Here is a 16,531-nt window from a genome sequence, read left to right as displayed (position 1 = left end):
ATTATCATTAAAAAAATCTCAAGAAAAGAAAGTGAATTTTGGGCTGTCCAACTTATAGAGAGCAGTTATTTTCACTGAAAATTTTGCAATCTTCTATGAAATCTTCTCACTTTGCAAGTTCACGCTGAGGACCACGTTTGACCATGTGGCGGGGCGCTTTTTCCATTTCCACCCCGCGGGCCTCATGTTTGACAACTGCGGTTTGCAAAGGTCGTGATCACGCTTTAGAAATTTAAAAAAAAAAAAAAAAAAAAAAAAAGGCTGATTTTGTACGTGGGGAATGATAATCTGATAACCGAGGACGTGCAGTTGACCGGCAGCGGAGCAAGTGAGAGGAGGGAAGTTTGTTTGCGGCTTATCTCGGTGCTGCAGTCGAGGAGGCGAAGGAGGAGGAGGAGGAGGAGGAGGGAGGGTGATGACGTCAGGGAGTGCTGCAGGAAGATGGGGGACGACAGAAATGAGGGAGACATCGTGGGGAGACCGCGGAGAACATGACAAGGTAAACCCGCGGCACCGCGCGTCGACACGGACCCTTGTCAGGTACCGACGACGCCCTCCCTCCCTCCTTCCCTCCCTCCACCGTGAGCGATGGATTGTTTTTAAGAATAAAAGAAGCGTCAGTGGTGGACGCAGGAGGGCGGCTGCGCAATGACGATGCTGGGGGCTCAAAATATTTACAATCCAACTGCCTTTGATCTAACACTGCGCCTGGGAGGGATGATGACGTGCATGCGTTTGAGGGTTTAATTAACATAATAAGGCTTTAAGTAACGGTTGATACTGTGATTAAATGAAGAGGACATGGTTTTATTTGGTGTGTGTGTGTGTGTGTGTGTGTGTGTGTCTACCTCCTGACAGTTATGAGGATGTGCTGGTACTGATCAGAAAGCATGGGGTTCAGGCTCAGTGGCAAGGTAAGACCCTAGAACCTGGAGAAGGGCTTTCTTCTCCTTCATCATCATCATCAGTATTAAACAGTAAACAGTGTCACATCCACATAGGAAGTAGTCACTTCCACTATTTAGCACCAGTTTTGGTGTAACATCACCTTCCTAATATTGTGTGTATTGTGTGTCCGAGCAGAACATTGTATTGTCGCGTGTTATTTGCCTGTCAGTGGTCATAATGTTACGCTTGATCGGTGTGTAAGCACCGTGAAGATCTTAAGCAAATGGGAACACTTGCAGAGCACTCGTGTACACACGTCGCCTTCCTTGGTTGATTGTGCAAACTTCCTGTGCTATTTCAATGCTGTGATGTGTATAGTAACACGTCGCAGAGCAGTTCCTGTCGCCCTATTTATTATATTTATCCAGTTTAAGACAAGACAGTAATATTAACCATAAAATATATTATATAAGTGATACAAATAAGTAGGTTTGAGAAGTGTTGGGTTTCTTTTAGGGGAAAAGAAAACACAAGGTTTATTTCATCTTAACTGGAGCTATAAGGGCTTTTATCTGTCATTCAGGGAGATGGTTAATATGACGACAAAGTGTCCTGAGTACTGGTATTATTCTTACCAGTATTCTTACTTGCTGTAGTGCTGCATATGTCCCCACTGTGGGATCCATTGAGCATCATCTGAATTCATATTGTAAGGAATGATTGTTGTCATTAGTGATTTATTACATGTTTAGCATTTAAAACCTCGCTCGGGGCCTAAGGTGACGTTTTTTGGATCGCTATTAATCAGTTTAAAAGTCACATGTTTTCAAAGATCAGTAGTGAACATTAAAACTATTTTAGACAAATATTTTGAATAATACTTATCAGCTGTAGTTTAATATACTGTTTGATGTGTAGAATCTAAATTGTACTAAAGGATTTTAATTAATGTAAGAAAAAAATAGATACATTCCTGATGAAATGTGAAGTCAAAATCTAAAGTTGCACAAAACTCAACTTCTTTTTTAAGCACAGTACAAATTATGAAAGCATCTCAAATTAGTGTTGAACTACATGCACTTAGCTACTTTCTGTTGTTTCCACTGCAGCATGTTCAGCAGAGCCACAGGATGGTGATATTCGCCGCCATCTTAGTCCTGATGACGCTCCTCATCCTGTACGGCTCCAACAACACCAGCGAGGCCGTCTACGCTCCCTTCCACATGGCTACGAATCACGCCCTCAAGACCACGGACCTGAAGAAGTGGTCCGGGAATGACGGTTATGTCCCGATTCATGGGAACAAGGCAGGTCAAACACACATCCACCTACACACATGTCACAACTGTAACTTTAGCAGAAATACATTTCAGATTTAAATATCATCGACTTAAATATTAGTTTGCATGTGAAATGATTATATTATTAGATTTTTCTGAGGATGAGGATGTTCTGTGAACATTGTGAACTGGACGATATCAAATGGAAGTTGTACACCATAAGAAACTGATATAACACCAAGAGTCAGTAGAACAGCTTATGCAACACTGTCAAATCAGATCAGTAACTTAAAAAATGCAGACACTGTGGAAACACTGGAAAAACTGTTAGATTAATTCAGTATCCATCCGAGCTTGGATCCTTACCACCAAGCGTTGCTTAAAAACCACCCGGACAAACTCATCGTGTTGCTCAACGACACTAATAGTAGACAGCTCTGTGGTGCTTTGGGCTCGCATTCTAACATTCCAATTTACTTTGAATGTTTGGCACTTAGTCAATGACGAAATGTTAGACTTTCGACTTTGTTGTCCTCTTGTTGAAATTCTTCTTCTTCACAGCATCGTCTCTATTCCACAAATAACCAGCACAGTCTGTCATGTACACTGGACACTCTGTGTCCAGTGTACATGACAGACACATATTTGAAGGCCGACTAAACAGCATTAAACATTTAGCCCAGTCCACTCCGACCCATCTAGCGAGGCCTTATGTTAAGGGAAGCAATGGCAGCAGGTATCAGACTTTTCCCAAAGCACCTCAGTGCTCTTTATCTTCACCCTGAGGGGAGTGGGGTGAAGTGTGTGATGTCCTGCTTTGTCACGGTTGCGATGTGCGTGATTTGGTGAGACTGATTATGGTGAAGCTGTGGTGGTTATGCGTGTTAATTTGGCCTTGTTTTTAACAGGCAGCATATTGAAAAAAACAGGTGGAACAGTAGAGGTCTATGGATTGGATGATACGTTTATATAGAAGCAGATAGGGGGCAACTCAGAGTTCTTCCAGTTTGTGGATGGCTGACAGTGTTTTGTGGCTCCTTTTCTGAATGTTCCTATTGGTGGTGATAGATGCAAAGGGATCATCAGAGTTATTATAATTCATACTGAGGGGAACACGAATGGGTTTGCCAGTTTCTTCAGGAATCCAATCATCAGTGTTGGAACACTGTGAACGCGCATGCACAGCGCACACTTCAGTTTGGGTGGTGGGGCCTGAAGTAGCTCGACTAACGTAGTAAAGTAACATACCGGTGGCTAATTCACGTTTCATTCATTCACTGCGTGATAAATCGAGTTGACTACCTGACTAGTGTGAGATTCAGGACTTTACCACTTGAGCAGAAGTTGGAAATAAAAGGTTTGGGACCGGAAAACTTAGTGAACTGCAGCTCGTTAAAAAGACGCTTGATGGGTCTAATTTATTTTTAATCTAAATGGAATTGATAATGTAGTTTAGATATTGTTTGAATTATAGTGGAATTTGTGTAATGTGTAACTAGTGACACGTTTAAGGGTGTGTGTGAGATACACAACTTCACAGAGGTGTTACCTGTGGAGGTGAAATGTCTGTTGTGTGTGGTATACTGTGTTTGGTGACTTTGTATATTGATTGCTGTGTATTGGGTGTATATGGGTGTGCCGCATTCACACCATGAACCATATTATGTTTTTTATGTCTGTCACGTTACAGTTTTGATCTTGAGTATTTGGTATAGTGAGATCTTGAACATCACAGCTATCGATACAACAATATATGTCGTCAGATTGGTATTTTTTAGTTTGTGTGATGGCATTATTCAGCTGCAATTTTGTGTCACCTGCTTGTTGTCGGATGCTGTGGTCCCTTCTCTCACTTGCTACTGTTTTGTTGTTGTGAGGGTATTGTGATATATTATATTATGATATTTCTGCATGAATGCAACAACTGAATGGTTACATTAGAGGAATCTGAACAGACTGAAAAGTAAGGAAAGAGATCATTAGAGACCATCTCTTTTGAAGCTGACATTGGTGTGTATGTTGGTGTGGAGCTCCTTTTAGAATGTATCGTTATAATACGTTCTCTTAAAAAGGCCTCACGTTCCTTTCTCAGAATATGACCCTGCGCTGCCATAACTGTGCCCTGGTGACGAGCTCCAGCCACGTCCTGGGCAGCGGAGCGGGAGAAGAGATTGACGCTGCGGAGTGCGTCATTCGCATGAACGACGCGCCCACGATCGGGTTCGACTCGGATGTCGGGAACCGGACCACTCTGAGAGTGGTGGCCCACTCCAGCGTGTTCAGGGTCGTGCGGAGGCCCAACGAGTTCCTGCAGCGCTCCGACAGCAACCCCGTGATCATCTTCTGGGGACCCCCCAATAAGATTGGGAAAGACGCCAAAGGGACCTTGTACAGACTGATCCAGAGAGTCAGCATGACCTACAGCAACCTGTCTTGTTTCAGCATCACGCCGATCAAGATGCGAAGATTTGATAGTCTGTTTCATAGAGAGACGGGAAGAGATCGGTGAGTGTTTAAGTATCTTTTGTAATGTTGATGAAATCTTAGTGAGTATCAGACCTACACAGATCAGCCACAACATTAAAACCACTGACAGGAGAAGTCAACATTAATAATCTCAATTCAGCGACCTGGCATTCATTAGCCTGGATGTTACTTAGACATGTAGCACCAGTCTAGACCAGACCAGGCACCACCACATAGTAGTGACACTCCATGATGGCAGCAGCCATCCCCAGCACGAAGCAGCCTGGAACAACTTTAGGACCAATAAAAAAAAACTAAAAAACAGTCCAAGGTGTTGAAGTACCCCTGCCCATTCTCTGATGAGACCCAACTGTCTTAGGAGGCACAATAGAGACCTACACAATTAGGAAGGTGGTCATAACGTTATGTCTGATAGGTGTGTATTTAGTAAATGGTGCATTCACAAATTGTGGTTGCCCCCATTTTCATTTGTGTTTTTCTCTTGCACAGGCAAAAATCTCACTCGTGGTTGAGCACAGGCTGGTTCACAATGGTCACAGCCATTGAGATATGTGATAACATCAAAGTGTATGGGATGGTTCCACCCAATTACTGCGGGTGAGTATAATTAAAGGGTCGACTATTTTGTATTTATTTTTTACTTTATAATCGAGAAACTAATGTTTTTTTTAAAAAAAAAAAAAAACATTTTTCCAGAAAGAAAAACGCATCCAAGAAGATGCCGTACCACTACTACAAACCCAGGGGCCCAGATGAATGTCTAACCTACATACAGAACGAGAGCAGCCGCAGAGGAAACCACCATCGCTTTATCACGGAGAAACAGGTGTTTGCGCGCTGGGCGAAGCAGTACAACATCACCTTCACTCATCCCAAATGGTGAACGGACAACCCTCTGCGATCCCAGGCGCCTAAGTGAGGACAGTGGACTGGATTTCCCTTTAATCTCCTCGACAACGCCAGTGAAAAAGCTTGAGGGAAAATAATAATAATATTGGACCAAATGACACAAGGAGAAGCACGGGAACGTTTTCAGGAGCTCCATTGTGAGACGCTTCTAAAATACCGTCCGTCCTCCACATCGACTCGTGGGAGTCGTCCAACTAAGTGTTTTTGTAAATGGAAGATAATTAATTTTCTACATGTTTATAATATTTTTGTTATTATGTATTGACGATGGGTATGCTTCCCGTTGTTGAGGGGTGGATTCCATCCGCAGGCACCTCTAATCTGATCAAAATTAGTGCCCTACAAAATATTATAAATCTTCTCTGTCCATTATACTGAGATCAGATTCCAAACATGTTCCAGCATGAACCAGCAGTTCACTAATACGGTCGATACATTGGGGCCTTATAGGAGCACTGTTGTTGGGTATGGTGTCATTTCATTAAGAGTTCCTTAATGATATCAAAGCAGTATTATTTCCAGCATCTTAGCTCCAAGAATATAAGTACTTTTAGATTAGGAGTTCATCCGTCCATCTCAAATCATTTGATTTCGGTGCTAGAAGTTTATGCAGCTCGAGATCGAATCGCCCACAGAATGCATCGAATTACCAGCAAAACTCCGGTTGAAACGGAGAAAGGTGCGATCCCCTCCATCGTCTCTTTAACGTTATTGTCCTTAGGAGAGGCTCTTATCACTTTGCACAGAAAGTTAGTTTTTAAAGTCAAATAAAATGCACTGTTATTACTTTGAAATACTGTAGGTCTTAAGAAGACAACACATGAATTATACCGAATGTTAGGTTAAATTTCCTGTGACACTAATGGGATACGAGTGTCGAATATTAACATTTTATACGATTTAGATTTTTATAGCACATTCGAGGTCTTTTACACAGTTGGTTGCAGCTTAAATTTATAATTTAATGGCTTTGTTTGAGGATATCGCTGCGCAACCCAACCCCTTCGATGACCATAGAGCAATTTCAATACAACCTTCACATTATAATCATCACATAATTTACTGCAGTAATTAATAATATCATAATAAAAACTCCACTGAAAACTAGAAGCATAGTTGCCCCGCGGAAGCGAAGATGGTTTAAGCGGCAGACTCGAATGTGATTGTATCCCAAAGACAATCTGAACACTGTGAGGTCCTGCAGTCTCCTTCCAGACAAGCAGACGAGGCCCCGTTTTACCGCAGACCCGGTTTGACCTACTTGCTCAGACGTCCAGTGCGATTTATTTGTTCATGCTGTGCTGCTTTCAACAGTGTTTTTCATGAATACTCGTGTACCGTTCATTTAAAAAAAAAATATTTAAACAACATTATATGCTTTGAAAAAAAAAAAAAACAACCTATAGAAGTCAGCATGTGAATAGTATTTGTATTTAAATATGTACAATATGAGTCATTTAGAACAAAGATAATCAAGATAAAAATATGAACACAAATCTGAGACAGTTGGCGTCCATCACTCTCAAACTGATATCACAGCTGTTTTTATAGGATTCAATGGTAAAAAAAAAAAAAAATCCAATTACGGACAATGCATGTCTTCTTGGTAAATACCAGTTGGATGATATGTCTACCAACATCTTTGTGTACTTTACTCCATCACTTATTCTTTCACGAACCATTGGAGACATCTGAGAAGGCGGTTGTGATCTTCTGTCTCAGCCCTGACATGGAGATTAAGATGGCCTCCTGTTGGCAAGAAGGAAACCGTTAAATGGACATTTAACAGCACAGATGGGTTCATTAATCTGTCACAAAATTTGTCTCTCTCTGTCCTCACCTCTGTACGAATGGTCCTGCTGCCCTGTCCAGGGCACGTGTTGAGGTAAAGGTCAAACAAAACACTCGGGTCGCTCACTTCCAGGTTTTGGTCAGCGTCTACGCTGGCTTCCAATCCCTGGAGACCTCCGAAAACTATCAAGAGATGCCTATGAAGAGAAAAATGGTATTTTTATCTCTATGATTTGGTGCCAGCATCATACGAATGTGAGCATGCCAACATCCGATGACAATTCTAGGAAATGACCTTTTTCCCCCTTTTCTAAATTCAGCATGTAAGCATGCTATAAATTCAAGTACGTGAGAAAATAATACATTCACCTAACGACCTCTTCTGAACCTACTTGAATGGTGACAGTGTCGCTTGGTCCATGTCGCCGCCTCTCTCGGACGTGCCAATAGTCAGATCATACCCGTCTTTGTAAGGACTTTCTGTGAAAACTGAACCTGCATTAAACAACAACAAAAGCAGTAGGTATAAAAGTCACACACTGGATTCTTGCACAAAAAAAAACAGCTATCTTGTGTGGATTAAAAAAATTAATAAAAGTGGTATTCAACTCTTTACAGTCGTAGACACTGCTGATTATTTTGAGGTATATTTTTGGGAAGCAGAAACCTACTCAGACAAGATGCCAGGCGGACCGTGTAACCCCAGTAAAGACCTCCTTCCGTCCGGGGCACGTGAGGAGCCACAACAACACCTTTATATAGTTTGCTATCTGCAGATGTTCAAACAGACAAATGGACACAGAGACTGTGAACTGATGTGGTGCATAAGATGAAATAAAGCATTAAAAACAACGGAGTCTGATGGTGAAAACTACCTGGTTTCTGAGTGCTGCTGAGGTGAACTGTGACTCGTAGTCCAGACTGCAGCTGTTTGTCAATGCGAACTTCCTGCGAGACAACACAAGCACGGTTAAGTCTCTCACAAACATGAAAAAATACAGTGATGATAGTGGCACCCCCCAGTGGAGTCATGCTCACCTTTCTCATTCCACAGTTGACTAATGAACCTTTTTCTTGTTTCGTCGGCCTGTCGAGGACGATTCCTTCCCGGTACTCGGATTCTTCATCCATCCTCATGTGATGAGGACTGTCTAAAGGGTTTAGCAAACCTGGCAGGGAATACAATATGTCTGCCTTGTTTTTCTTGTTTGTTTTTGTTTGTTTTTACATCTACATATATATGGTATTGAGATAAAATCAAAAAAAATTGCAAAAAAAAAAGTCTGTGTTTATTTTCACTTATGGTGCAGAAACAACCATTTTTATGACATGTTAGTGTCTGCAGCTTCCATTTCTGCTATGAAATTATTTCAAAGGTGTGCCTTTATAACAAATACAAAATATAAGGAAGATATGCCAAGAGCATGGAAAAAGAGCCCTATCGGTCAGGAAACTGTATCAAACTACATACCAGTTTTTAGAAAATACGAATAAACATAAGTTTAGCACAGTTGTCAATAGCTGGACATGTACCATTTGAGGCAATTATGGTTATTTTAATATAAAATGCTTAATTCTTCTTCAAAATGTATAATTAGTATTCTGACTCATAACTCAGATGTCATGTATCTGCTCAGAAAGAACAGAGAAGGAAGAAACTTTTTATTTTTAAATCTGTTAATCTGTAGCTACAGTGCGATCAAAATATACAAGCAAATGACAGGTTAATTTTAATAATTTGCCACTCATGGGCTAAATGGTTGCCTAAGTTTTGTTCGACTCAGATTCTGAATTGTTTGCTGTAGAAAAATAAATGTCAGAGGAATCTGGATTATTTACCTGCGTACTGTAAATCTTGATGCATTGGGAAGAACCACTTGCGGAGATACCTGAGGAAGAAGATATGAAAATGAGCTCAGTCTGATAAAATGAGGAGGTGATACTAATAATGTTGATCTGATTATTCCTCTACTTACTGTGGACATTCCAGGTATTGAAGTATTCTGGCAAGCTGAATACAAGCGTTTCCCTTCTTTCCAACACCTTTAAAGTCTCCTTCAACGCTCCTGTGGAACAAAGTCAAATATTTTTTTTTTTATTATTGGCTTTCTGATGAATTTGAGTTCAATAATGAGCTGAATCTTAATGATAACTTACTTGACATCTTCCCCTTGTTCGTCAAACACAATAATCTCATCGACGCAGAACACGACACAGGCTCGAGCGATCTGTCCGGCCAGGTATGTGCGAAGTTCAGCGGACTGAGCGTTATCCAGGACAGAGCCTGGCAGGGCCACGCTCACCGTGTATGGTCGACCTAATAGAAACAGATAACCTCATTACAGCACTCTCGTCACACTTATTTACTCTTTCTACACAGCAGATGCTGAGGAAGTTACCCTTTTTGTTCCGGCTTTGCTCAGTTTTTGCTCTCTCTTCAGCCTCTTGCTGTTTCTGCTTCTCCAACTGTTTCAGCAGCTTGGCTTCTTTCCTTTTCTTCTGAGCCTCCTTTACTGTTATTCAGGAAGAATCAAGGACATTGGTAAAACAGACACACACACACACACACACACACACACACACACACACACACACACACAGTATATATAGAAAGACACTATAGGTCTGTTTGGACAAATAATTGTTCTCAAATGGACAAGACTCACAGGAAGCGTCCCAAACTCTTCCCTGATCTTCTCTAATACTATAATTAATTCTCTATGTGGTAGCATTGTAGTATTAATATAAGGAATAACACTACACATGTATATATGACCCAAAATGAAAGTTTCACTATTTGTGAGGATTTTCTGCTTTTCTTTGTCTTATGTGAGAGTAAAACGAATATTTTTGCAATTTGAATTCTGGACGGATATTTATGACACTTTAAAAATATATTTATGGGGTTGTATTTTTAACCACGAGGACCATATAAACAAACAAACACGTGTGCTAAACTGTCATATGTTGTACATAACCTTAAGTACATTTCATAAATTGACAGAAATTCAGACTTAACCCTGTTGACGTTTACTCGCACAAACACACGTTTAAAGAGCTGAACCTTCAGAGAACATAAGTGTAACTAAACAAGCAGCTAAAAGCTGTATGCTAAATGTGGCTAGCGTTAGCCGTCCACTCACGTTCTGCTTTCTTTTTCTTCCAGTCCACGCTGCCTTCGGGCTGCAAAAATAAAAAAAATAAAAATAGTTCATTACGGGTGTCATGAGGAAACATACAATGTTGTTGTAATGTACACAATACAAAAAATAATACCTGTGAGGACATAGTTTTGGGTCTTTTAACTGAAACCCCGGTAGACATTTTTACACGCACCAGCACGTGAAGTTTATTTACTTCCGGGTTGACTTCCGCCTTTTAAAATAAAACGACCAAATGAACCAACACTAGCATTTAACTGAACTGTATGATTATTTACTTATTATTTATTTGACTTATTTTAACTTTAACTTGTTACTATTATTAAGGACACTATTATAAACTATATTTCTGTCAGACTCTTGTTAAACACTTGTATGAAATAAATAAAAAAAAAGAATGTAAACTGATCACTTACATAAATAAATACATATTCTTCCACAGGGGCACTTAACTAATAAAATGGCAAGTTAGTCACGTTTAAATTAAGAATACAATTAAGCATAAAAATGCAAGGACCTTCAGTTTCCAATAAAGCGAAATATATTTAAACCAAATTGGTTCTACATTGTTTTGAATTCTCCAGGGATTAATATACAATTTGAATGTTTCTTTTTGTATTTTTATTTTACGATGCCTGTATTCTTATTTCCACATACAGAGGTTACAGAATACCCTTGGAGGCCATGTAGTTTGCATTGGTGACAGATAAAGTGGCTCATAATCTTAGTTCAGGTTTGCCATGAGCTCATTGATAGAGCATGAGAAAGAGGTAATCAGGGATTAAACGCCAGTGAAGACACAGAACACAGAAGGATAATTTATAGCTATTTATTTAAAGGTTTATTAAACATCTTGCTTACATTGATTCAATATCTCTGCAGTTAAAATGTGACATAAAGCAGAAGTGCACAATTTAATTTAAAAAATCAATAAGAAATTGTCTTTTATTGAGAAAATGTTCCTCAGTAGAGACGGACGCTGTGTTTGTTTGTGCCTTTAAGTACACATCTATAGGGACGTAGCCTGGAGGTATCTGGATGGACGGACAACGTCACACATCTTGGGTAATTTTACTTTCCTTGACTCCACTTTTTCAAAATTTCCTCCGCTGCATCCAGAGTAGAGTCCTCCTGTTAGACAAAGATTACAATGGGTGAGAACATTGAAAAAGAGCAACAGAGTGAATGGTTCATTCCAGTCATTGGGGCTGCATTTACCTTGACAAAGCAGAATCGGATGTATTTGTCAAACTCCCTGCTGTGCTCTGGACTGTAAAATGCAGAGACGGGGATTGTTGCTAAACCCTGTAAAGAAGATATGAAAAGTTGGGAAGGAAAATTGAACACATTCCTCATTTATCCTACATTTATTCCTATATTAATCTTTACCTTCTCTTTAACAAGCCATTTAACAAATTTGAAGTCATGAGGTTCATCCTTGGAGCTCTGGTCACTGAGGTCCACCTCTGTTAAAAAAAAAAAAAAAACTGGATTTAGCCAAATAAAAGAAGACATGAACACAGCTCAGATGATTGTCCGTCACTCACTGATGGAGGAGATGTCTGTGACCATAAAATAGCCTCCTTGTGGCATGATGGGCTGCAAACCGACGCTCTGCAGACATGAAGCCAGCTTCTTCCTCTTGTGGTGTAGCATGGCAGGCAGCTGTTGGAAGTAGCTCTCTGAAGAACCAAACAGCTCGTACTCCCTCTCAAATCCATGAGCTACTGCCTCCTGTTGACAAATATTAAATCTACCGTTGTGATATGCAAAGGTAAAGCAACAAAGAAATGCATCAAATTAAACATGACAGTTCATTTTTATTCCCTTAAATTCTGATTGGCTCATTATATTGTACTTATCTTGTTATACAAGTACAAGGAATTACCTGAGCAGCTGTTGGACAGTCGAAAACAGAATTCTGATGAATGATTTTCATGTGTTTCATAATGTGCCCAGAACTGATCGCCCAGCCAACCTGAAATAAATCAATCAAATAATAAATAACTGAAACTGAAATGAGTTTTTGGTATCAGTTTCTAGTAAAGACACCACAGCCTGTCACCTTCCAGCCAGTAGCACTAAAGGTCTTTCCAGCGCTGCCGATAGTGATGGTTCTTTCCCACATGCCAGGAAGGCTGGCTGTCAATGACACAAACACATTACAATATACTGATGATGCTGCTTTCCGTGTTTTGTGTGTATGTTCTGATGAGCTCTGGCTGTATCTCACCTATCTTCACATGCTTGGCTCCATCGTACGTGAGCCACTCGTACACCTCGTCACTGATGCACAGCAAATCATGCTTGATGCACAGATCAGCTATCATTTGGAGCTCCTCTGTCTTGTAAACCTGTAATGGACAGGGATACGTACTTGGGAGAATGGACTAAAACAGAAAAACAAAATATTACTCCTGACTCTTACCTTGCCTAGTGGGTTGTTGGGAGTGTTGATAACTATGGCTTTTGTGCGTGGAGTGATTTTACTGGCCAGCTCCTCTGCAGAAAGAACCCAGTCTGCACTTGACAGGATGTCGCTGCCCTCCCTCTGACATTAAGAAAAGACAAGACCTAATTACTTCAAACCAAACCAAACTTTATTTATACAGCACTGAGGGACCGAGTGAGGAAACACCGTTCATTAGGAGCCGTCCAGACCGAGAGGTGTCACAGCCCACAGCTACAGAGGACGAGAAACAACACAGTAAAATATGAATAATACTAAAAGGAATGAACAAACAATAAAAACAACATATGACATTTAAAAAAAACTGTAAAATCAGCACACATAAAAGCATAAATAAGTTATAATAAAAAGAGTAAAAGGCGGCTCAGTTAAAAGCTAAATAAAAAGGTTAAAAACAACATTCTGAGGTCTGGCTGTTACGTAATAATAAAATGAGGCCATGAGTTTTTGTTCTAACCTTGGGAACAGTTAAAAGGCCAGTGCTGCAGGACCTCAGGGTTCACGAGGGCTGATAGGGTAGAAGCACCTCAGTGAGATAAGAAAGCCCAAGGCCGTCAAGACACTTGCTAAACTAATAAAAACTGGTGTGAATATGAAAAACACTTTCTGGTTCTCGTCAGCATGTGTGCAGCTGAGTTCTGGAGCAGTTGAAGTTGTGAAATCTTCTTTTTGGGGAGACCAGAAACCAGGGCATTACAACAATCTATACGACTAGACATAAAAGCATACCAGAGAGAGAGACTGTGGACATAAATCTGCATAAACAATAGTAAACTTAATCTCTGGAGACTTTTTTTTATATATAACTGAACAACTCACCGGTCTCAGAGGTACATACACTGCCTTCCCTCCAGTCATTATCACCATGGGCTGGTAGCAGTCAAAGAATGGTTCAACTATTATCACCTGAAAGACGAATCTCTGCTTTATTAAATACCAACAGATGCAATAAGGAACATTCAGAGCTTATATAATTTGAGGTTCTTTGCTCTATTTCAGTTTTTTATGCCCTAAATTACTGATGCACAATTCTTGAATATCTTTAGTACCTCATCGCCTTCGTCAATCATAGACTGAAATGCACAGAAAAGCGCCTGATATGCTCCAACTGTCACAAGGATGTCTTCAAAAGGATCGATTTCATGTCCCACGATCCTGCTGAAGAATTTAGCCAGACTTTTTACAAGAGGAGGATGGCCCTGTGGAAGGAAAACCATAAAACAGAAGATAGTTTAACATTAATACTTGACAAAAACGAGATCTGAATTAAGCATAAGCAACTTTTCTGACATTCACAGAAATATGTGTGTTTCCACTTACGAAAGCTCGGGTGTACTGGTGCATTTGGTGTCCACCACTCACAGCTTTACAGAAAGCATCCTGGATAAACTGAGGAGGAGAGAAGTCAGGAAATCCTTGTCCCAGGTTCACTGCCTTGTAGTCTGCTGCGAGCTGAGTGAACTCAACCCTGTTGATGTGAGACATGTCAGACAATGTAATGATACATATTTTTACCAAAATAGTATATGAGCAAAAATCATGTGACAGTTTATGTTAGTGTTGCACAAGTAAGCCAAAGAGCCATTTAGAAGTACAGTTATGGAAAAAGCATTTAGATCCTTCGATTAAATAAAAGTACAAATAAAACGTTCTGATATCGCAAAAGAAATTTGCAATTTGACGTGTTCAACGTTAAACACATTTGTGATGCGCAGTCTATGGCATTTATTCATTAAAGTATACATTTTCATTATATGTGATAATTTAAATCTAAATATATTTATTAATATTCATATTCATTTATTTGTTTCTGTATAATTTATTATTATATTTATACCCATAACAGCTCTCAAATCCTTAACATTGTCTCTTACCAAACGTTTTTATCGACACCGTCTGTTCTGCGCGCATGAAGTCTTCTGGACATGATTATCTGAAACAAAAAAACACATTTTTAATTACGCCACGCCGCTGTAGATAAGTGATATGTCTTATGTAACTGCACTTACCTTGTGATTGTTGATAACTGAACTCGAATTAAAATAAGCTTAGCAGTCAGATTCCTGATTATTCTCATTAATTCACGATCATGGCCTCAGACTGAATCACGCAGTAGATTTTACGCTTTCACCTCCTCTGGAAAAGTGCCCTATTAACAATTCTCTTGACCTGAAACTACCGAGGCTGCAAATGCTAGAGCACTGGTGAGTTTATGAGTGGACTTCTCGCACCTCCCCTTTAACCCCTGACTGTATATAGGCTACTATGAACAAAGACAACCTTATCTTACCTCTGAAGTGGCTGCAAATTTTATTGCGATTTTACACAATACTCCTGCTGTAACTTTACCTGCAACCTGTGATTTTTATCATTGACAATTTTAACAGTAAACTGAAGTCAGCCCTCGACTCAGTGGCTCCACCTGTAATAAAAACGTAAAAAACCCAAACCTACACCCCCTTGGAGGAATGCAGAGATCAAAAATGTAAAAGTTATTGCACGAGTGCGGAGAGGAATTGGAGGAAATCTAAATTGACAGTCCATCATGAAATACTACGGGAAACACTTAAAACCTACAATAATGTCATCAAATGGCAAGAACCTCCCATTTCACTAAACTCATTTCAGATAGAATGACCATAAATTCCTCTTCCCTACAATCAATCTTCTCACTAACCAATTTTAAAAAGTCCTCTGTGATTCCAACAAATGCTCTATGTGATGACTTTGCAGACAACTTCAGTAAGATAAGATTGATGCCATTAGAACCATTGTTTTATTGCAAAACAACATGGCTTTTAAGAGACCAGAACTGTTACTTTTACCTGGGGAAACACTGGAGCATCTTGTCCTGGTTGATGCTGAAATGCTTGGTGGAGTTTTTTTTCCCCGAGTTAACCCAATAACCTGCATTTTAGATCCTATTCTCACACCGCTTTTAAAAACTTTTTATGGATTCTTTGAGTTTGAACGTTTAAATATTGTAAATTGCTCTCTCCAGAACAATTTGGATCCTGATATTTTCAATAACTACAGACCGGTATCCAACTTAGGCCTACCACTTTTAAGTAAGACTTTAGAAAAAAATGTTTTTTATCTAATTAGTTATTATTATTATTATTTTTACACAGAAAGAACATTTTAGAACGATATTTTATCATTTAGAACTTAAACTACTAACATATAACCTTGTTTCAATACATAGACTAACGCTGTGTCTGTGTCCATACTGTAATATAACACTAATATTTTAATATAACTGAACACAGCTCAACAATATCAAGTCTGTCATTGTTAGCATAACATTGACCTTATGGAAAAAAGTAACGAAAACGACACTTTAATGTCTCCTTCGTGGTGGATTAATATTTCCCAAACTGACACACTTTATTTAAACGTATTAATAATTATTATTTACGTTCTCACGGTAGAGTTTTGGTTGTTAGCCTGGCTAACAAACCGGGGCCTCGGGCTAATTCATTAGCTGGCTAATTTTTAAAACCAGGCTGTAAACATGTTTATTAAGGCTGTAAAGTTGGGCTTTT

General features: G+C 39.6%; 3 protein-coding genes across 4 annotated transcripts; 1 reads left to right on the top strand and 2 right to left on the bottom strand.

Moving 5' to 3' along the window:
- The first annotated feature begins 348 nt into the window (after window positions 1–348).
- st6galnac6 (ST6 (alpha-N-acetyl-neuraminyl-2,3-beta-galactosyl-1,3)-N-acetylgalactosaminide alpha-2,6-sialyltransferase 6) lies at window positions 349–7,081 on the top strand. Its single transcript, XM_047569546.1, has 5 exons — window positions 349–499; window positions 1,998–2,195; window positions 4,261–4,673; window positions 5,145–5,252; window positions 5,352–7,081. The coding sequence occupies exons 1-5, from the start codon at window positions 416–418 to the stop codon at window positions 5,536–5,538; spliced, it is 990 nt and encodes a 329-aa protein (XP_047425502.1). The 5' UTR covers window positions 349–415; the 3' UTR covers window positions 5,539–7,081.
- spout1 (SPOUT domain containing methyltransferase 1) lies at window positions 6,947–10,722 on the bottom strand. Of its 2 annotated transcripts, XM_047569545.1 has the most exons (12): window positions 10,632–10,712; window positions 10,499–10,538; window positions 9,755–9,868; window positions 9,513–9,672; window positions 9,332–9,421; window positions 9,195–9,244; window positions 8,394–8,524; window positions 8,231–8,303; window positions 8,027–8,125; window positions 7,748–7,850; window positions 7,405–7,552; window positions 6,947–7,313 (listed from the first exon to the last, which is right to left on the bottom strand). In XM_047569545.1, the coding sequence occupies exons 1-12, from the start codon at window positions 10,677–10,679 to the stop codon at window positions 7,236–7,238; spliced, it is 1,134 nt and encodes a 377-aa protein (XP_047425501.1). In that variant the 5' UTR covers window positions 10,680–10,712; the 3' UTR covers window positions 6,947–7,235. The 2 variants fall into 2 exon arrangements, with proteins under 2 accessions (XP_047425501.1, XP_047425499.1); XM_047569543.1 differs by having other exon boundaries at window positions 6,947–7,552; window positions 10,632–10,722.
- Window positions 10,723–11,329: 607 nt separating this feature from the next.
- On the bottom strand, window positions 11,330–15,303 carry LOC124997096 (kynurenine--oxoglutarate transaminase 1-like). Its single transcript, XM_047570665.1, is given in 14 exon segments — window positions 11,330–11,647; window positions 11,735–11,821; window positions 11,906–11,982; window positions 12,064–12,250; window positions 12,405–12,494; window positions 12,582–12,658; window positions 12,750–12,870; window positions 12,945–13,067; window positions 13,806–13,892; window positions 14,036–14,185; window positions 14,307–14,454; window positions 14,861–14,919; window positions 14,996–15,018; window positions 15,021–15,303. Coding segments are annotated over 14 exon segments (1,332 nt in total). The 5' UTR covers window positions 15,064–15,303; the 3' UTR covers window positions 11,330–11,587.
- Window positions 15,304–16,531: the final 1,228 nt, after the last annotated feature.

Source organism: Mugil cephalus, chromosome 19 (assembly GCF_022458985.1).
Source record: "Mugil cephalus isolate CIBA_MC_2020 chromosome 19, CIBA_Mcephalus_1.1, whole genome shotgun sequence".
In the NCBI taxonomy this organism is placed as follows: Eukaryota; Metazoa; Chordata; class Actinopteri; order Mugiliformes; family Mugilidae; genus Mugil; species Mugil cephalus.
The sequence above is the reverse complement of the archived record's forward strand: the minus strand, read 5'-3'. Positions and strand labels throughout refer to the sequence as shown.

Bases quoted from the DNA above. Each gene is read 5' to 3' on its own strand.
- st6galnac6 (XM_047569546.1), top strand. From the start codon at position 416: ATGACGTCAGGGAGTGCTGCAGGAAGATGGGGGACGACAGAAATGAGG. The intron at 500-1,997 runs GTAAACCCGCGG...TTTCCACTGCAG, and splicing joins ACCGCGGAGAACATGACAAG to CATGTTCAGCAGAGCCACAG. The intron at 4,674-5,144 runs GTGAGTGTTTAA...TCTCTTGCACAG, and splicing joins AGAGAGACGGGAAGAGATCG to GCAAAAATCTCACTCGTGGT.
- spout1 (XM_047569543.1), bottom strand. From the start codon at position 10,679: ATGTCTACCGGGGTTTCAGTTAAAAGACCCAAAACTATGTCCTCACAG. The intron at 9,422-9,512 runs GTAAGTTATCAT...TTTGTTCCACAG, and splicing joins GAACAAGGGGAAGATGTCAA to GAGCGTTGAAGGAGACTTTA. The intron at 8,525-9,194 runs GTAAATAATCCA...ATTCCCTGCCAG, and splicing joins TCAAGATTTACAGTACGCAG to GTTTGCTAAACCCTTTAGAC.